Here is a 21,506-nt window from a genome sequence, read left to right on the forward strand (position 1 = left end):
CCTCTCTCTGACACTTAGAATTAAACTGGATGATTTTTGTTTATATGGCTTTAAAACGCATAGCCTATGTAAAGTCCTCTGCATGTGAATGAGATTGCATGAGATTCCAGCTAATTTTGGAAATTGGAGTTGATTTTTTTTGTAGCTTAGCTTCAATATATGGTCTCTTTGGACTGAGAAGTACTGGGCAGTTTTGAACATACAGTATGTTTTTATAGTACATCAAACCTTTGCAAATTTGATTACTCAGGAAGGATCCCTTTAAACAAAGTGAGTGGAGCACAATCAAGAGTCATTCCAGCATTATTCCACTCCATTTTCTTTACACAACCAATTTGTACTTGTTACTGATGTGCAGGAAAGAAGAGGATTCTGGCAGGTTGTGTAGTTTGAATGGATCTGAGAACTTATGGGCCCAAATCCGGATTTTGGGAAGACCCATGAACTGTTGAGGACAGATTGACGATCCCTACAGTTATCGTATTTGGTAAAAGTTACTGTTGACAGGTCAAGCCATGGGAATATTTCTGTCTCTCTCAGTGAGAGAATAGTTGGAGGCCTTATTTTGTTCTGTAGACCCAAACAGATCTCAGGGGACTAGACCGTCTCAGTGCAGCTCCCACGACCTCTGACCTCCTACATCCACAAACACAGCAAAACAGGAGAAAAGGGGTGGAGTCAAGCAAGATTGAATGTGTTCTAGTTAGACTGCATGGATACGTCTTATCCAGTCACATTGTAGAACACAGAGGGAATGAAGAGAACAGGATATCAAATTGTGAATCCATGATTAAATCTAATACAGCAGATTCATCTGTCTATTTAAATGTAATTGTTAGATTGCGTGTGCGTGTGTGTGCGTGTCTGTGTGTGTGTTTGTCTGTCTGTGTGTGTGTAATGGATTGCTGTGGCGTTGATTGCGCTGATGACCGAGGGCTCTTGTCAGTAATTGAGCTTAATTAATTTAAGAGCCTCGGATTGATTCCGGATCTCAGAGTTTAGTGTACAGTAAAGTAGGTGATAACAGGATCATTTAACCCTGTTTTTAAAGCGGCTGGATTTAAAATGTGATTCCACACAAACTAAACACCATTCTGCTCCTGTTCAATATCTGTTGAAAATCCATCATTATTAACACACATGTAGCGGTTTTCTATATTTTTATTGTTGCAAATCCATGTGCTGCTGTTTTTTTTTCTTATGAACACAAAAATAATTTGAAATGATAAAGGTCATTATATATATATATTATATTATAACATTATATATAAAATCAGCAGACACATTTATTGGACTCATTAATTAGCTGCATTTGCTTAATGTGTTACTCTCGTGTTCAAAATTTTTTTTTAAAAGTTTGTGTTAAAAAGTGACTAATGCATTTTAAATGTAAGCAACAATTGGCTCTGTATACTAGTGTTTCTGTTACTAAGAAACATGTTTTTCTCATCTGAATTAAGTGGTTTTGATTCAGAGTGCAGCTTTGCAGTGAATCATCTACATGTGTTGAAGTTTTAAATTGACTAGTTCCTTAAAATGAAGGCTTATCATGATGTTCAGTCCACTATCCCCTCCACAAAGGAAATTGCCAGCAGATTTTTTATTTTTTTAAATAAAACTCAGCTACAATGACATTTATGGTAATTTCCAAGTTAATGTTCTCCCTTCTGTGTGTAGAAACTATTTTGACCTTTATCTTAATATTATTATTTTTTTGATTCCCACTGAATGTGTAATGGTCCAAATGTTATTTCTGAGAGTAACAGTTGAGCTCTTTGTCTCTTTTAAGTCTCTTTCATTATTATTAAAAACTAATTATATAATTTATTGCAATTTTATATATTTTTATTCCAGCAAATATTGATATGAAATCAATATTATCAATTAATCAATTGACGGCCTTCATTGAAACAAATCACGTCTGAAATCCCTTTTTTCCCACAGTCCTGTAGCTCTAGACACATCCTCAGAGATGAATGTCTGTGTTTTGATTCTCACAGGAAAGTTGGGAGACAGTCAGCAAAGACTGAAATTCATCTGGCATTTACAGACGCAGCATTTCTGCTCTATAATCCACTCGAACACAGTGTCTCTGGTGCAGCGACATTCTGTGTGTTTGTGCGTGTGATATCTGTTCTCTTCTGATAGGCCTGATCTGTAATAAAATGTCATGCAGACAAATGGCTCTACATTTTCTGATGTTGGTTCAGAGCTTCGGGCGGCTTTACGTTTAAAGATATTAGAGATGATGCAATTACAGAACTAATATCCTCTTTCTCTCTGTTTTGTCTGTTTAGGAACGGGTGGAGTATCTCTTTCTGATCATTTTTACGGTGGAGGCGTTTCTGAAAGTTATTGCATACGGGCTGCTGTGTCATCCTAATGCGTACCTGCGGAATGGCTGGAACCTGTTGGATTTCATCATTGTGGTGGTAGGGTGAGTACAAGAACCCTGTGTAACCCTTGAGACACATATGGACGAGTGAGTGTATGGTTTGAGTTATCATGGAAACATCATTTTAATAAAGAAAAATGCTTTTTATAACGCGTCAGTGTATAGCATCATTGCGTTTGCACATCTTTAGTGGCAAATATAAAAGCTGCGCCGTAATAAAAAATATATATATTATTTTATTTGCTGTCATATATATATATATATATATATATATATATATACACTACCGTTCAAAAGTTTGTTGTCGGTACGATTTTAAATACTTTTAAAAGAATTCTCTTCTGCTAACCATGGCTGCGCTTATTTGATTAAAAATACAACAAAAATCAGTTATAGTATTAAATATTATTCCAGTGTAAATCAGCTGTTTTCTGTGTGAATATATAGTAAAGTGTAATTTATTCCTGTGATCAAAGCTGAATTTTCAGCATCACCAGTGTCAGTGTCTTCAGTGTCAAATGATCCTTCACAGATCAGTATAATATGAGGATTTGATGCTCAAGAAACATTTATTATTATTATCAATGTTGAAACAGTTGTTGGTCTGTCAGTTGTACAGTTTTTTTTTTTTTTTTTGGATTCTTTGATGAATAGGAAGTTCAAAAGACTTTTGTAACATTATAAATGTCTTTACTGTCACTTTCGATCAAATTAATTATTCCTTGATAAATAAAAGTATTGATTTCTTTCCTCCAAAAAATAAAAATAAAATTCTCACTGACCCCAAACTTTTGAACGGTAGTGTATATATATATATATATATATATCTCCTTTGCCCCCATCTGTCGCAGATGACAATGAGTGACTTTTATTTGAACATAGTTCATTTCCAGGACCTGCTGAAAAAAGTTTTTGGGGGGATTCCCAATCAAAAAAGTCACTCACACTAATTGTCTGAATGTCATTTCTGAATGTAACCGTTAAGTTCTATGTCTCATTCAAAATAGAAAAACATCTTCAATTCAAATGGACTTTTCACGTCGGAAAAGCTATTTTATTTTGCATGATGCTGCATCCTGAGTAAAGTCAAGATTGCTATCATTTAATGACTTAAACAACACATTACTTTAATTAGTTAACATATTTTGAAATCTGGAATGTAAAATGATAATGAGTCAGTAACTTCCTCTTTCATTCTCTCTTTTAGGCTCTTCAGTGCAATATTAGAGCAGGCCACTAAAGGAGACGGTGGGACTTCAATGGGAGGCAAGGCTGCGGGGTTTGATGTTAAAGCCCTGCGAGCCTTTAGAGTGTTGAGACCTCTGAGACTCGTGTCTGGAGTACCTAGTGAGTAACACACACACACACACACACACACTCATCTGATGATTGCTGAGTAAGTCGTTTATGAGTCAGGGCTGAGAAACAGAGAGAACATGAATTTAAATGTCCTTTCTGTGGGAGGATCTGAAACGATTCTACAAAATGTAGCCTAGATTCAGTAATCACAACCCAGAAATTCAGAAGTCAAAACTCTATTAAGCTGTTGTTATCAGCAGGTGCAAGCACAGCTTTTTATTGTTATGTAGGAAAATCCATTTCCTTTTTGATTGGCAAATTTGTCCAGAATGTGTCTGTTCATTACCCGTTATTATGTGTCTCTCTGGAATACTTCTGTTTAAGCAGTTGCTTTATTCGGCAGTCAAATGTTTTTTTCAACACTTAAGTATAATGACTGTTAAACTGTACACTGTAATTGACCATCCATTTTAACCTGTTCTGGCTTCACTTCACTATGAGATTCATGATCAGCTGACTGTACATGATCATTTGATCATTGATCATATTCAAAGTATAAACAGTTACTTTGCACTTCATTCATAAAACAAAGAAAACCATCCATGAGGAAAATGATTAGTTTGATGATTGAGTTTTTTTTTTTAATGATTTCCTTTGTGGTTGCAGGTTTACAGGTGGTGCTGAACTCCATCATTAAAGCCATGGTTCCCCTCCTGCACATCGCTCTGCTCGTTCTGTTCGTCATCATCATTTATGCTATCATCGGCCTCGAGCTCTTCATGGGCAAGATGCACAGAACCTGTTTTTTCTTCAAAGATGGACACAAAGGTCAGGACTTTATCTTTAGAAATTGTTCCTCCCTTGTTCTAGTCATTAGCCCCTGGTTTTCACCCAGATAAACGGACAAAATCCTATTTTCGTTCAGGTCCTATATCTGAAGAGAAGCCAGCCCCCTGCGCCCCAAGCTCCGCCCATGGACGACACTGCTCCCCGGCCAACTTAACACAGTGCATGATGGGATGGGAGGGTCCAAATGACGGAATCACAAACTTTGATAACTTTGCATTTGCCATGCTGACTGTGTTTCAATGCATCACGATGGAGGGCTGGACTGACGTCCTGTACTGGGTGAGTCTGCTCCAGTAACGGCACACCACACCTTATGATTGAACACATGAGCAAACATGGTCCAGTACAGCGAGACATGCACAGCATATGAATGAGGTAGGGTTAGGAATATTTCCCAGTCTTCTTAGTTAAAAATCATAAAGGAACCCTATTGGAATTTCTAAAGGGAATCCTAATGTAGCATAATGGGAATGTTCTCATAGGATTTCACACAAAATCTAGGTATTTTAGAACATACAATTGTCAATAGGACTATAATGATTACCTGCAAGATAAAATGCATAACATTTAAACTATTTAACTATGTGATTTGATTTCCATTATAATGGATGGACATTCTGTGACATTCTGAGTTTCTGATAAAGATCAAATAAAAATGTTGTAAGAATTTCAGATATTTTAAAAGGATCTGCAGTCTTAGTTCCAAAATCTAATAGAAATTCTATTAGGAATCCTGCACACATTATTTTGCAATTTTGTGTATTTGTTTGTTTGTTACGGAGCCCCTAAAGGGACATGTGAAGGAAAAAATATGAGATGGGAGGAAAAATTATTTGTCAACTTTTGTGTTCCCCCGTGAAACTGTGTTCACACTCACTTAACATTTCTTGGGGGAACACAATACATTTGCGAGACAACGCAAAATCATTGATAAATAATTTTTCCTCCCATCTCATATTTTTTTCCTTCACCGTGTCGCTTTAGGGGCTTGATAGTTTGTTATATGTATTTATTTATTTAATTCATATGTGTATATGTTGGCTTTTCTATTTTTATTTGTATTAGTGTTTTTTTGTTTTTTTTTTGGACTAGGTGGGTGGTGTGTAGGTTAGGGCTCAACAACAAGGATGACTCACTGTCCAATACTGCTTTGCCACTGAAAATTTTACATTTATTGATTTTGTACATCCATTTTTATACTTAAACCTTTGGTTACATTGAAAATGATTCTGTCAATTTTTCACCAAGATAATGTTTTAAATTTACAGAAATAACTTGCTAAACATCAGTAAGAATGTGTTGAATGTGTTGAAAACATCATATGACATTATTTTCCAGCAAAAGAGTTTTTATGAATTTATGAAGTTATATTATAGCTGTATAATTTCCAGTGTGTTACACTTTGCTTTTTGTAAAGAAAAAATTAGTAAATTATTTGTAAACTTATAATTTTAGTATATAATCAGTATATTTCTAGCAAATATATAAAACCATTGCTAAAACTAAACATTGAACATTCTTGTATGATGGAACCATTGAAAATGTTTGCAAGGCAAGTAAAAATAAGGACTACATGCCTGACTCGCAGTCGCTAGCAGAAAAAAACCCTGTTGAGCCCTCTGTGTGTGATTATCACTGCTGATCTCTACAGGCCATCTATACTGTATCTCAGTCTTCTGCACTCTCACAGATACTTAAAGTGATTGACGGTTTTCCTGATAACATCCTGTAACACAGTCAAAAAGACTCGGCTGAACGTTTCTCTCTCTCTCTCTCTCTCTCTGTCTTTCTCTCTGTTGAAGATGCTCTATGCTTCATGGGTTTGCTTGATGTTCTGGGTTTCAGAGGGACAAGCATGTGCTGTTCACTGCACTCGTTTCTGCTGACTGTCTTCCTCTTCTCTCCACTCTTCTGTCTTTTTTTCTAACTGTCCCCTCCTCGTCTCAGATGCAGGATGCCATGGGTTATGAGCTTCCGTGGGTCTATTTTGTCAGTCTGGTCATCTTTGGATCCTTTTTCGTTCTAAATCTGGTTCTGGGTGTGTTGAGCGGGTAAGCATTGTGTGCTGAGTGTGTGTGTGTGTGTGTTTTCTGTGGACAATACAACAAGCTCTCACTGAACCATCCAACATTTTTTTTTCTTAAAGCACTGGGATTGAGCGAGCCACAGAGGGTTTGTGTAGCACTGTCCATGTCCAGCAGACACATACTAATCGATCATTCATCCCTCTGTACCCCTCCATCCATCCCTCTCTCTCCCCATATTTCAACCCTTCCCTCCATTCCCAGGTCAATGATGCTGTAGGGAATTCCTGGCCGTGGCTTTATTTTGTCACTTTAATCATCATTGGCTCCTTTTTTGTTCTTAATTTGGTTCTTGGGGTTTTAAGCGGGTAAGGGACACTCATTCATTCTCTCTCCATATTTTTTTCTCTCTTTCTAACTGAATTTTTATCCTTTGTCGGAGAGAGTGTGTGTGTGTGAGAGAGCTCTGTGTATTTTCTGTTTAACACAAATGTAAACAATGAAGGATCGGAGGTGTTTTGTTTCCTTTTTCTCTTTCTATAAAAAATTGGTTTCTGATGACACTCTTTAATATCTAATTACATGTGTGCATTTTATAGCCAACTTTGCTATGAATTTAATCACACTTCTTCAAAATGTGCCCAAAAGTCAACATGAAATCAGCTTTAAAAATTTCTCGTTGAATATCTTGTTCTGTTTCATGAAAGTACTAATGTACAAAAGTTTGGGATCCGTAAGATTAGTTTTTAAAGAAATTGATACCTTTGTTCATCAAGGATGCATTACATTTATCAAAGGTGACACAAAAGGCATTTATAATGTTGTGAAGATTTCTATTTCAAGTAAATGCTGTTCTTTTGTGCGACACGATGTTTCTTGAGCACTAAATCAACATATTAGAATGATTTCTGAAGGATCATGTGAAACTGAAGACTGGAGTAATTTTACTGGAGTAATCACTGAGAGTCAATTTAAAATATATTAGTATAGAAAACAGTTATTTTAAATTGTATTAATATTGTACATTATTCATGTTTTTACTGTATTTTTGATCAAATAAATGCAGCCTTGGTGACAAAAACTAGTGCATATAGTGAACTAGTGAATACCAATTTATGCTGACTTTAATCACTTTTATAATATTTAATTGCACTTTTAAGAATAATTCTTTAATTCTTAATTCAGTTTAAAGGATGGATATTTAGCAGAAGTCTCTCCTCTTTTCAGAGAGTTCTCTAAAGAGCGAGAAAAGGCCAAAGCTCGCGGCGATTTCCAGAAGCTCCGTGAGAAGCAGCAGCTGGAGGAGGATCTGAAGGGCTACCTGGACTGGATCACGCAGGCGGAGGATATCGACCCTGAGAATGACGACGAGGGACTGGATGACGACAAACCTAGAAATCGTAAGTACGACGCAGGGAAGCTCTAGGATAGGGAATTGATCTGCTCTTAGTTTGTTAAAATCCGAGTTGTGTGCGAGAACTTTGTCCATGCATATTTAATATATTAATTTTGAAAGCAAATGAGGACATTGAAATGTTTTAAGTGTTCCAATGATTGCTTTAATCTATACTTAATCTGAAAATACTTCCAAATCTATATATATCTACACGAATTTTTTTTTTTCTTTTATCTCTGGCCCTTCATGCATGCTCAAGGCCTGACATCACACAGCAAGGCTGATGTACATTCTCACTCTCTACATATGCAAACAATCCTGAAATATTAGAAACACTGTGTGGATTTTGGGTAATATTCTCTGAAGAAACAAATTTGCCTATTGGCTAGTTTTCTGTCTCTGTTTTCCATTTGAAAATAAACAGCAGCTCACCTTAAAAGATTAACTGTGCACATTGGCTGCCAAGTTCTAGTGGACAAAACCTTTGGAATACGTTCATCCAGATATAAATCATTAGCTCATATTACTGTATACTGCAGATGAGAGTTCTCCATCAGAAACTCACCACAAACCGAAACTCAAAGAGATATTATGGACGTTTGTGCTTGTATGTGGACTGGCTTTGCAGTCCTTATTAGGGATATAAAAAAAGCAGCAAACAGAAGCGGACCAAACCTCCTTGTGAGGATATTTCAATAAGGATACAAATTTCAGAGAGGATATAGATAGTGATCTAGATCGAGCCAGATGTCTAAAAATGCCAGCTTTATGCTTAGGGTTTGTTTAGAGTAATTATAATTCATCTATGTTAAGAATAATAGATGCAAACGATAAGTTCTTGCAGGGATATACTTGTGTGTGTGTGTGTGTGTGTGTGTGTGTATTTGGACTTTTTTCATAGCCTGAGATTGTGTACTGAGATCAGATGGGAAAGGACTTTCACACACGTACAATATATTCAGATATACCCCAATGCACATGCTGACGCACATCTAGTGGCACAAAATAGAACTGCACCTCATTAATGCAACAATTATTTGTGTGTTTTGTATGAACAGTGATGTTTTATGTTAAGTGTTGGGTGTGACTTGCGTGCTCAATGATAAATGTTCAGGATGGAGAGGACTGGTGGACTCTCTCTCTCTTTCAGTGTCTGCGAATGTGTCTGTCTTTGACTGTTTGAGTCTTGCTCTGTTGTTTTCAGGGAAGACTCATCGTTTACAGTACATCCGTGGAGCGGTGAAGAAAAAAGCGGCTCTGCTTCGTAAGGCGTGTGCGTCTCAATAGCAACCACGGTTTACTTTTGCGTCTGCATGGCAAAAGTGCAACAAGCCTCCCAGACCTTTATACTGACCCCTAACCCATCCTCACCCTCCAATCTGGGTACGGAGGGTGATGGGGACTCCCTGCTCAGTTCTTTTAGATTTCTGAATGAGGATGATGGGCATGAAGATCTGAGAGTTTTGAAATTTTGGCCCACTGCTCTTTTGGGTGGTAGAAGTTTTTTCTGTTTGAAATATCTGGACTTTTAGCATGTTGTTGTTTTTTTTTTTTTTTTTTTTTCTCTCCAGGTATTTTAATCAGAATCAGGTGCTTTGTATTACATTTCAGTCACACAGGCTCCTGTTCTGATGTGATCTGCATGTGATGCCTAGACAGAAACAGTTCTGCTGTGCACACCACGGTCCAGATGGTTCTGACTCTGAGATTGTGGTTTCTCTTTGACAGCCATTGTGAGACGTTCATAGAGAGATAGGATGCAAAGTATTGTGGACATATTTTTTTCTGACTCATGTTGCCTATCCCCATCGGTCTACGCTAGATTTGCATTCGTGTTTATGTTATTTTTTTATATCTTTAATAAAACAAGAAGAAAAAATGACAAGAGTAACAATCATTTCCATCTAAAATACATTAATTTTCTAAATACATCATCAGTGTACTAATGATGCAATGTCACTGTTCGACATCTGTAATCTTCTCTCGTGATATTCGATCAAACATAATCCCATAATCCCATTTCCAAGGGTGGTGTATTCTGGTTGATAATATATATATATATATTATATATATAAATATATATATATATATATATATATATATTTTTTTTTTGAGAAATAGAATTAGGGGAAAAAAGGTCAGAGCCAATGAGGATGCAGCATGGAATTTAGAGACCCTGCTTGAGCCCGCCCCCTATGCATGTTAATGAGATGGAATTGTAGGCCTGCATGCTGATTGGTAGATTAGACTTTTGGCTGGCAACAGAATCTTTTACATGACATATTTGGGTAAGTTTGTCAAACTGTTTTTTGTTTTGTTTTCCGTTTTTTTTTTTTTTTTTTTATGTATTTAAGGCCTAGTTTAATCAAGATTGATTCATAGGTTCAACACCCATAAAACTATACTAAGAGTATAGTATGTTGTAAGTATGTGTCTGTTGATGAAGTGTGGTATTTTATTCTTTGCAAGCACTTTCATCTTAATCATGGTTCATCTTAAACGTTGAAGGTCACATCTGAGCATGGATATGGATGAAAAGCTGGCTTGGATGTTATCAGGACTGTGTTTATAAAGAACTGGCACAGTAACAACTATGTTTGTATGTAATGATTTAGTTTTTTTTATTCTGTGGAATTTAGGATTATTCATTTTTTATTATTGCATATTGCTGACAACCAGCTTTATGATGCTTGCAGCATTATATACAAAATTATCTAGTCTCTGTTTCTCAGTGAAACTGCACTTATCACAAAAATAGTGAAAATATATTGTGATTACTGGCATTTGACATTTAGTATTTTTTTATTTTGGACCCTGATCTAATCTCTGCTGTCAAAGTGTTCTTTACAGGTTGGAAGTCAGTTTCTTGTTTGTCAGTGCGTGTGTGAAACCAGCCTTTGATGAGCAATGAGTATCGTCTTTACTGGTAATTCATCTCTCTCTCGCTCTCTCTCTCTCTCTCTCTCTCTTAGTGAGTATGCCGGCGAGTGAAAATGAGTCAGTGAACACTGATAATGCTCCAGCTGGAGACATGGAAGGAGAGACCTGCTGTACCCGTATGGCGTAAGTCTCCACAGCATTCCGTTCATCCTCTTTTCTCCTCTTGCTTCTGTTCTCCTTCCTGATCATCTCCTCTGCTTTTCTCTAATTCCTATATTCATTTTGCCCCATGTTTAATCCTCTTCAGACATATTCTTTTCAGTATTCAGACATTTACAGAAATCTCAGTTGTAAGGTTGAGCTCTAGTTTTAAACGGAGTCCCAGGTTTTTGGCAGTAAACTGGCAGGCGAGGTCAGCATGGCCCAGTGGGCGGCTTCTGGCGCTCCCGTGATCTTCAGTGTCGTTTTCTCTCTGTGCATCTGTTGCTGTTGTCTGTTTTCCAGCTGATCTGCCCTGTCAGTGATCAGTGTTTTATGTCACAAACACAGATAGGAACACTATAGCCATAATAGTTATTATATACAAACATTCCCACAGATATTGAAAATTGAATGTGAATCTATTAAACTGTTAAATCAGAAGAACTGTTCAATTACTCGCAAATGTGAATACAAAGTTAAACGAAAAAATGTATTGAACAAAAATGTATTCCTGTAAACCAGGGGTTCTCAAAGTTTTGATAGGTGAGGGCCAATTTAGGAACCCAACATTGAACTGAGGGCCGCCAAAGGGGCGGGGGAGAAAACGAAAAAGAAAAAAAAACTGAAAAGAAAATCCCATTTGAAATTATTTTAATGACCAGGTTGCATCTCTACAGTTTACATTAGTTGCAATAAACACATTTTAATTAACTTAACTGAGGCTAAACCTGGCAAAACTTGTGAAAATCTTGGGTGGGGAGAGAAAGAAACTTTTAAAATAGAAGCTTACCAAACAAGTCATCATCATCATTCATTTCTATCATTGCTTTTTAGTCGCGTTTCCATTATTGCAGATTTGCATATTATTATGTATCTTTTTTAACCCGTAACTGAAAAACGAAAAATGAACGGTTGTTGTCTTTTTAAAACGCAAAGTTGAACACAATTTTAATTTGAACTGGCTTCACCAACTGCTGCGCAAAAAAAGTAAATATCGACAGACTTTTTCAGATTTTTGTTTAAGTGACTTTTTGCCCCTTTATTAAATATTTTAAATATTCACAAATTAATATGGAATACTGGTTTTCTAAGGCCAAATTAGAACCTGGAATTTATATTTTTCCCGCAGTGATGAATGAGAAGAGCCATATAGCCTGTGTCTGATCTAGCCTGATTTAGAGGTGAGTTATAGGCTAATGATAATAAATGCGTCTGAAAAAACAGCGAGGCATTTTAATTGTTTATTAATAAACTATTGTTAAGTGTCGGCTAAAAACATATCTCCATCTCCGCTGTTAAGCAGATGCGCTTTTAGAGAGAAATCCACCTTTCATACGGATCACATAATCAGGTATTTGCTTTCGATTCGAGTTTGTTTGTTTTAAAGTGCACATTTTAAGCTTTAGCCTACATAGGCTATATTTTGTTTCAGTTCTCGCGCTCCAGTTCACGGAGATCATGAAAGCGCGTAGCCTAGGCCTACTGATTGTTTTATTTTATTTTACAAAAGCACGTTTTCTTGTTATGAGTTTACACAAATAAAAGTAGTTGCGAATAATGCATTATTATTTTCTGTATGACCAGAAATGATAGACTAGTTTAAGTTGTTTCCACTGTTGATAGGAAAATGCAAGTGTTCGCGCCCGCGAAAAATTTGAAAGGTAGGCTAATGGAAACGCGGCTATTAATAAGCTTGACATTGTTAAGATTATTATTAAGTCACATTGAATATTGATTACTTGGTCAACATACCCTTTTAAATTGCAATGGGATTTGTGGTGCTGGTTTCGGTTGGCCACGATTCCTATTCCTGTGTAGACAACCACTGTTCCTGGTGGCCTTGGGAGTGAGGTCAAGTGCGATCGGTCGGTCGGACCATGTAATTACCGCTTATGCCTATAGATGTCGCTAAACACCACTAAACGGAGATATTCATTTTTTCAAAGCAATAGTTTTAACAGTTTTACAGATGTTATCAGATGTTATCGCGGGCCGCCAGAAATGTTTCGGCGGGCCGCCATTGGCCCGCGGGCCGCACTTTGAGAACCTATGCTGTAAACTATAAGTCTTTCCTGAAAACAACATTTGTCAAGCCAATGCATCACACTAAACTAAAACAGACCTGTTGATATCCTATCTATCTATCTATCTATCTATCTATCTATCTATCTATCTATCTATCTATCTATCTATCTATCTATCTATCTATCTATCTATCTATCTATCTATCTATCTATCTATCTATCTATCTATCTATCTATCTATCTATCTATCTATCTATCTATCTATCTATCTATCTGTCTATCTATGTCTATCTGTCTGTCTATCTATGGGTGTCACTCAGTTGCTCCTGCTCATCATCTTTTGTTCCACATGGGGGCGCTGTAACAGTGATGATGTATGAGCAAGCCCACCTGACTGCCCCCCCAGTTCTGATGTCTCTGTGGAAACACTGTCCTTCATGATGTCGTGTCTGTTCTGAATGTATAATACATTCTGTTTTCCATTCCAGAAATAGGATCTCCAAATCCAAATTCAGGTTAGTACATTACATACCGTCTGCAGGCGAGGCTGCCTCTCATGTATATATATATATATGTGTGTGTTGTGTTTTGATGCCAGTGTTGTGTTTTGATCATCACGGTTGCCCTCTAATCAGTGGCTGCATATCCATTAACAAGTTCAGAATTATTCAGACTTGTTTGCTATAGATGCCAAAATAATTCAGAGCAGCAGAATTTCCAATCACTGCCAGTTGAAACACACATAGTTATGTTTATAGAAAGTGCAGTTAGTGAATACTGAAAGGATATTTATCCCAGCTGGTAAGAATTGCGGGTTGAAGAATCAGGTTGCACATACTTTGAATTCTGAACTTTTTATATAACATTCTTCTCTTCGTCTCTCTATCTCTCTGTCTTTGTTTTTGCAGTCGATATTCACGCCGGTGGAATCGGTTATGCCGGCGCAAGTGCCGCGCAGCAGTGAAGTCAAATGTGTTCTACTGGCTGGTGATTTTCCTGGTATTTTTGAACACACTTACCATTGCCTCAGAGCACCATCAGCAGCTAGACTGGCTCACCAATGTTCAAGGTACTCAACATTACAATACTGTACATATTTCAAAATACAATACTAAAATACTGTAACTATTGAAATATAAAACAATGTAGCTTTGAGCGGTCAAATATTTGTAAAAATGTATCTTTGATAAACTTTTGATAAACTGTACTGTAATTAGTTTAATTCCCTTTGGCAATGCTACTTTTATGTGTTCCATGTCTCATATCTCTCTACAGCAGGAATGGGCAACTTCAGAGGGCTAAAGAGCCACTGTCCTGCAGAGTTTCTAACCCAGGAAATAGCATTCTTGACCTTGATTAGCTTGTTCAGGTGTGTTTAATTTGGGTTGGAGCTGAACTCTGAAAGTGGCCCTCCAGGTCCGAAGTTGCCCATCCCTGCTCTACAGTCTCTTGGAGCTCAGCAGTGACCATCCAGTCTCATTAAACCCTGTCAAATGTTGTAATGTGATTGATCTCAGAGCCTTGGTCTGGTCTATCTATATTAAAAGATGTTTTGAAATGTCTATAGACAAAATGAAAAATACTTGGCCGACCAAGGCTGCTCTGTTAATAATGCTACATTACTGTAGATATAAAAAAAATATATATATAAAAAAATAACACAATATTGATTCTGTGTGTAATGTCACACTATATTTGTTTTTTCGGATCCACTCAATGTACACTACTGTTCTAAGATCTCTTATGCTTACTGAGGCTGCATTTATTTGATCAAAAATACATTAAAAACAGTAATATTGTGAAATATTATTACAATTTAAAATAAATGAAATTAATTTTCAGCATCATTACTCCAGTCTTCAGTATCACATGATCCTTCAGAAATCAGTATAATATGCTGATTTGCTGCTCAAAAAACATTTAATATTATTATCAACGTTGAAACTCGTTGATAAATACCTATATAGAAAGTTCCAAAGAACAGCTTTTATTTAAATGTATAAATCTTTTGTAATATTATTAATGTCTTTAATGTCATTTCTGATCACTTTAATGTCTCCTTGCTGAATAAAAAGTATTCATTTCATTAAAAAAAATCTTACTGACTCCGAACTTTTGAATTTGTATAAATCTTAAAGTGAATGGATGTGTTGTTTATGTGCCTACAGATATCGCCAATAAGGTGTTGCTTGCTCTTTTTACCGGTGAGATGCTGCTGAAGATGTACAGCCTGGGCCTACAGGCCTATTTCGTCTCCCTTTTTAACCGCTTCGACAGTTTTGTGGTGTGCGGTGGGATTCTGGAGACCATCCTGGTGGAGACAAAGATCATGTCACCCCTCGGTATCTCTGTGCTGCGCTGCGTACGTCTGCTCCGCATCTTCAAGATCACCAGGTATGTGTTTGAGACGTGTGTGTGTGTATGTTTAGCTAGTTGTGGTGTGTGACTTTGTATTAATTCTGACTGTCCATTCTCAGGTACTGGAACTCTCTCAGTAATCTGGTTGCGTCTCTACTGAATTCGGTGCGTTCGATCGCGTCCCTGCTTCTGCTGCTCTTCCTGTTCATCATCATCTTCAGTCTGCTTGGAATGCAGCTCTTTGGTGGCAAGTTCAACTTCGATGAGACCCGCCGCAGCACCTTTGATAATTTCCCCCAGTCTCTCCTCACCGTCTTTCAGGTTCTGCCACAGTCTGAATCTCAGCACACACTCTACATGTGTCATTAAACATGACCCATGTGTGACATGAATTTGTTTTGTGATTGTAGATTTTAACCGGTGAGGACTGGAACTCTGTGATGTATGATGGCATCATGGCCTATGGAGGGCCCTCCTTTCCTGGCATGCTCGTCTGCATTTATTTCATCATCCTCTTCATCTGTGGAAACTGTATCCTAAAAAAAACACCTGTTTCTAATCTTATAAAACTGATAGTTCTGTTCCTGGATGTTCCTGAACTCTAAACAGACATCCTCCTGAATGTCTTCTTGGCCATTGCCGTGGACAACTTGGCAGACGCCGAAAGTCTGACATCAGCACAGAAAGAGGAAGAGGAGGAGAAAGAGAGGAAGAAACTAGCCAGGTTCAGTGACTCAGTTCATATAAGTGCAGTGCTTTTAGATGGTCTGAGGGGCTATTAAACCTTCCTATGAGGATTTCCTGTCTCTCGCTTAATGAGCTCATTAAGGCTGTATCGGTTATGACTTCATTAGGAAATGAAGTATCGTTTTACAGAAGTGTTTTTGCCCCTCTGAAGAGCTGTAAATACAGGTGCTTAGTGGGACGGTAGAGCTGCACACACACACATTTATGACGTGATTTCTGTCTTACAGAACGGCTAGTCCCGAGAAGCGCCAGAACTCTGAGAAACCACCTCTGGAGGATAAAAAGAAAGAGGAAAAGATTGAACTAAAATCCATCACTTCTGATGGAGAGACACCAACTGCCACCAAGGTCACTAGCAAGAGGCAGAGATAGAAACACAAAATAAAGCAATAATAATAGGAATATAGTGCACACCCTAGAGTGAAATCAAAAACATGTTAAAATCACTTATGTTCATAATATTGTTTGGATTAATTGATAGTCCCAGTAGTACATTCTGAAAGCACCACACACTGTATTTATATTTGTAAATACGATAAAGGAGAAAGTTAATTAACATAAAAAATCTCAATGCATCAATGCAAAAAGACAACGGACCACACACACAAATATGCAGGCATTTATATTTAGATGGACAGGGACTTTTTGTATCAATTAATCTATTATTAAGATAATTCTTCAAAATAATTGTCTAATTAAGTTTTTGGGGATTAATTAACATTTTCCAGTAATTTGGGCGAAGAAATAATAATAATTTAAATTTTAATTATAATATTATTATCTCCAAAGGCAAATCTTTATTCTGCACACAGCCTAGAATGACTTGTTTAAAATGGTGGTAACAACACCATGATAAATAAATGACACAAATGTTCAAATCTTTGTTTATTGTGGAAAAAATGACATACAAACCATACACGAATACACAGCCATTTACAGATGCACTGGGACTTTGTAGTTGTTCATTTATTTGTAATAATTAATTCTTCTAATGAATCGTTTTTTTAAATTAATTTCCCTTTACAGTAATTTGTTGGGTAAAAAAGTATTTATAATAATAATTAATAATAATAATATAATATTATTATTAATAATAATCATTTTAAAATAATAGTATTAATTGTATAATAATTAATATTATAACATTTTTAAAATGGTTTGCTTCTCTGATTTTAGATCAACATAGATGAGTACACGGGGGAGGAGAACGAAGAGAAGAATCCATATCCTGTGAACGATTTCCCAGGTGTGTTAAAAATATATTTATATAAAAATAAAAAAACCGAGGAAACTGACAGAAGTAATTCCACAGAAGAGCCCAGGCCTGTTTTATTCAGCTCTGGGAGCACTCGATGTGAATTGTTTTTCAGTTGAGAAAAGATCTTCTCCCCGGCCCTTGTCACCTTCACTAGATGACGTGGGTCATTAGAGTGATGCGAAGACTTCTTCTGTTGGACTGTTGAGGAATGATGTGTCTGATGCAGTTAGTGGATTTTTTTTTTTTTTTTTTTAATTCTCTTTTGTCTGTTCTTTTTAGCAGGAGCGGAGGACGAGGAAGAGCCAGAGATGCCAGTAGGTCCTCGTCCACGTCCACTCTCCGACATTCAGCTGAAGGAGAAAGCCATCCCCATGCCAGAAGCCAGAGCTTTCTTTATTTTCAGCCCCAGTAACAAGTATGAAATGCACACACACACACCTATAGACCTTGATTTTCAGTGGGTTATGTCACTCGGTATGTATTCTACAGTCCACACTCGAAAATGTCTCTCCTACCTCTCTCTCTCTCTTCTGTAGGTTCAGGGTTTTGTGTCATAAGATTGTAAACCACAACGTCTTCACCAATTTAATCCTGTTCTTTATACTGCTGAGCAGCATTTCACTGGCAGCGGAGGACCCAGTGAAGAATGACTCATTCAGGAATCAGGTACACGCAAACACACACTGACATATACATCATATTTGTAGCGCTGCTGTTACGAGGCTTTGATATGTGCGTGTCTCACTTTTTCTCTGCTAGATTCTAGGCTATGCAGATTATGTGTTTACAGGAATCTTCACCATAGAGATCATATTAAAGGTAAATTTACATGTAAAGGTAAATGTGTCCTTGTTCATTTCATGCTAATAATATCTTTCCTACTATAACCTTCTCATGAGTTTCTTTCATACTCATCTAATTCCTCGCTGTCTCTCCATTTGTCTGCTCTTCCTCTCAGATGACAGCGTATGGAGCGTTCCTACATAAGGGTTCATTTTGTCGAAATTATTTTAATATTTTGGATCTGGTGGTGGTCAGTGTGTCTCTGATCTCCTCTGGAATTCAGTAAGTACTTTTTCCAAACTAACTGACAAACTAACCAGTACTACTGCTTCTCATGTCACAAATAACCTATCCAGTGCAACCCTTTTTAATATCTATGTCCAATCAAATGCTATTCAGTTCATGTCCAGCCTGTAACAGGTGATCCACTAGAGGCAAGTTGTAGAACCCAAGTGCAATTTATTAATACTCAAAACAAGATCAAACGTAAAACAAAGGAATGGCTTGGCATGGAACTCAAAACAGAAACATGGACATGACGCTTACCAACAGTGGTTACAGGGAAACAATACTTGACCAGGGGCCTATACCATGAAGCCGGTTTAGCTGGCTAGCCAGGTATGTTTCAGTTTAGTTTGCGCCAACCCTAGGTTTTATGCACCATGAAAGTGGTTTGGCTTTTAGCAGTGTTCATCGCCATAGTAACTCACACTCCACGGCTAACCTGGTCCGGGGCAGATTATGTTCCAGGTAAGAGATCTCAACCCGAAATTGGACCAATCAGCTGTGAGCAAAGGATAAAGTCACTCCACCTGTTTCTACTCCAAATTAAAGGTCACTACATAGCAAATGATTTTTAAAGACAAAATCGTCTGGCTTTTAGTAACACTTATTTAAAATAATAATTTTGTATGATTTAGATATTATTCATGTAATTATTAATCGATCACACGTACAATTTTAGTTTATCATTTTTTTTAAGTACAATTTAAAGGAATAAATATATAAAGGTAATATAAATACGCTTTAGAATCAATAGATTAAGCTATAAAATGAACAAAATGTGATCTTAAAAGTTCAATGCTCTCTATACCTTTATCAACTGAATAAATTAACTTCACAACTTTTACTTGCACTGATATAGCAAGACTTTTTCTTTTAGTTGTGCTCTTTCATAGACAGCTATTTTGTTCTTGGTGTGTAAATTTGTTTAAATTCCTAATTTAAAAAAAAATATTCTGCAGAAGAGAAAAGTGAATCGCGCTGCTTCTCTCTTCTCAGCATGTGATTGGCTGTTGGCTACTGATGTCACACCTATACTCAGGATCCAAGCCTGAGTTGATAAAGTTGATGATCAGCATCATGGTACCAACAAAGCCGGTTTGGTTTGGTCAACTCAAAACTAATCCTGTAACCCGGAGTTTGTTCAACTACCATCATGGTACAGGCCCCAGGACACATGGAAAACATGAGGGCTTAAATACACACTAATGACTAGACAAGTGACACCTGTGAACATAATCATGACAATCAACCAATGACAACATGACACATTCACATTGGGAACACATGGATGGACATCACATTACAACAGGAAACATGACTGACATGAAACATGGACCACAACCAAGACGTGACACAGCCAACCCAGTGTTACTATTTCCCAGTTACCCAGTTATTTTAGGTGTAGGCCATTTAGAATTTGTATGACCACATTGGCGTATCCTTACGAATCTTAGTAAGTGTCATCACCATGCCTCTGAGGGTATTTAAAAAGTTTCAGTTGATACAGTGTCACCTTGTGGTAAAAAATGATAATGGAAATTGAAACGATGCCTTGGGAACTAATAAAATTATAAAAGTTTAAGTACTAAAATGAAAACTGAAATAAAGATAATTTAAACTAAAATTAAACTGAAAATATGAACATGAAAGCTAATCAAAAATATGAATAAATATTATAATACAAATAATGTTAAAATAAATAACACTGGGCCAATAAAGATGCTGTCTGTTCCAAATTTCTGGCACTAAATTAATTAGCATCCTATGGGAGGAGGTCAGCAACGACATTTAAATATAAATCCTTAATCTAAATTAAAACTAAATCCCAACTGTAAATGAGACCCTGTTGCTCACTTTCAATTTTTTTTAAATATATTTTTGTATATTTTAATATTAATTATTATGAAACAAAACTTTTAACTGTTTTTTTACGTTTAATCTATACATATAAATGGTCATATCCAGTGTAATTAAGATTAATATGGAGTTGCATTTCTCACCTCCCCTGCTGTCCGTGGGAATCTGCATCTCTGTATAGTGTTGTGCGTAGGTCACATGATCAGTAATTAGCCAGTGTGATTGGTGGTGCTAAACTGTGCGCTGTGATTCACAGGTCAAGTGCCATTAATGTAGTGAAGATTCTCAGAGTGCTGAGGGTATTGAGGCCCCTGAGAGCAATCAACAGAGCCAAGGGCCTCAAAGTGAGTCTCTCTTTTATTCACAGAAAATTTGCACAAAAAACTGTTCAGATGACTCTGACCAATGCTTTTCATGTATTGTGATAGATGTGATGAACATTTATTTTAATTGAGAGCTTTATTTGCATCCACAGCATGTGGTCCAGTGTGTGTTTGTAGCCATCCGCACCATTGGGAATATCGTCATCGTCACCTCTTTGCTGCAGTTCATGTTTGCCTGTATTGGTGTTCAACTCTTCAAGGTAAGTTCTGCTGTTTCACAACACACACTTCAGTAACAGATCGAACAGGTTTATACATTAAAAACCTATTTCTCTATAGAGAACATAAACATGATTTTTTTTAATTCCGGAACCCAGCTGTTGTTTTGTATGTGCTGTTGGCACATTAGTCAATGTGTGTGAACTAATGTTTGTTTTCTAGGGCAAATTCTACTACTGCACAGACACCTCTAAACAGACACAGGCCGATTGCAGGTAACGTCCCTTTGTCTTTGGATGCAAAGATGTACATTTACAGTTAAAAAAACTGCTCAAAGCCAATTCATCTGTGTGTGTGTGTGTGTGTGTGTTTGTGTTACAGGGGGTCATACATATTGTACAAGGATGGGAATGTTGGGAAGCCAGAGAAAGCTCTGCGTTCATGGGAGAATAGTGATTTCAACTTTGATGATGTTCTGCAGGGCATGATGGCTCTGTTTGCCGTGTCTACTTTTGAGGGTTGGCCAGCGTACGATACACAAACTCACGGACACTTACTCATATGCTCACAGACATACTTCACATACACTATATATCAAAAATTTAATT

General features: G+C 36.9%; 1 protein-coding gene across 6 annotated transcripts in view; it reads left to right on the plus strand.

Moving 5' to 3' along the window:
* cacna1c (calcium channel, voltage-dependent, L type, alpha 1C subunit) overlaps positions 1–21,506 on the plus strand; it is a 115,436-nt gene that overhangs the window by 76,025 nt on the left and 17,905 nt on the right. For 2 of the 6 annotated variants that reach the window (XM_056237353.1, XM_056237352.1), the window contains exons 4-27: positions 2,298–2,437; positions 3,603–3,742; positions 4,361–4,522; positions 4,620–4,822; positions 6,491–6,594; positions 7,795–7,967; positions 9,168–9,236; positions 10,936–11,026; positions 13,557–13,583; positions 13,977–14,137; positions 15,237–15,462; positions 15,546–15,747; positions 15,837–15,957; positions 16,036–16,150; positions 16,401–16,521; positions 17,350–17,419; positions 17,711–17,846; positions 17,968–18,097; positions 18,191–18,250; positions 18,390–18,496; positions 20,613–20,700; positions 20,832–20,939; positions 21,121–21,173; positions 21,280–21,426. In XM_056237353.1, coding sequence (XP_056093328.1) covers positions 2,298–2,437; positions 3,603–3,742; positions 4,361–4,522; positions 4,620–4,822; positions 6,491–6,594; positions 7,795–7,967; positions 9,168–9,236; positions 10,936–11,026; positions 13,557–13,583; positions 13,977–14,137; positions 15,237–15,462; positions 15,546–15,747; positions 15,837–15,957; positions 16,036–16,150; positions 16,401–16,521; positions 17,350–17,419; positions 17,711–17,846; positions 17,968–18,097; positions 18,191–18,250; positions 18,390–18,496; positions 20,613–20,700; positions 20,832–20,939; positions 21,121–21,173; positions 21,280–21,426 — 2,954 coding nt within the window. Of the gene's footprint in view, positions 1–2,297; positions 2,438–3,602; positions 3,743–4,360; positions 4,523–4,619; positions 4,823–6,490; positions 6,595–6,831; positions 6,936–7,794; positions 7,968–9,167; positions 9,237–10,935; positions 11,027–13,556; positions 13,584–13,976; positions 14,138–15,236; positions 15,463–15,545; positions 15,748–15,836; positions 15,958–16,035; positions 16,151–16,400; positions 16,522–17,349; positions 17,420–17,710; positions 17,847–17,967; positions 18,098–18,190; positions 18,251–18,389; positions 18,497–20,612; positions 20,701–20,831; positions 20,940–21,120; positions 21,174–21,279; positions 21,427–21,506 lie in introns of all 6 variants that reach the window. The other 4 variants (XM_056237357.1, XM_056237354.1, XM_056237356.1 and 1 more) reach the window with 3 other exon arrangements.

Source organism: Rhinichthys klamathensis, unplaced genomic scaffold (assembly GCF_029890125.1).
Source record: "Rhinichthys klamathensis goyatoka isolate OS25496 unplaced genomic scaffold, OSU_Roscu_1.1 h1tg000485l_1, whole genome shotgun sequence".
In the NCBI taxonomy this organism is placed as follows: Eukaryota; Metazoa; Chordata; class Actinopteri; order Cypriniformes; family Leuciscidae; genus Rhinichthys; species Rhinichthys klamathensis.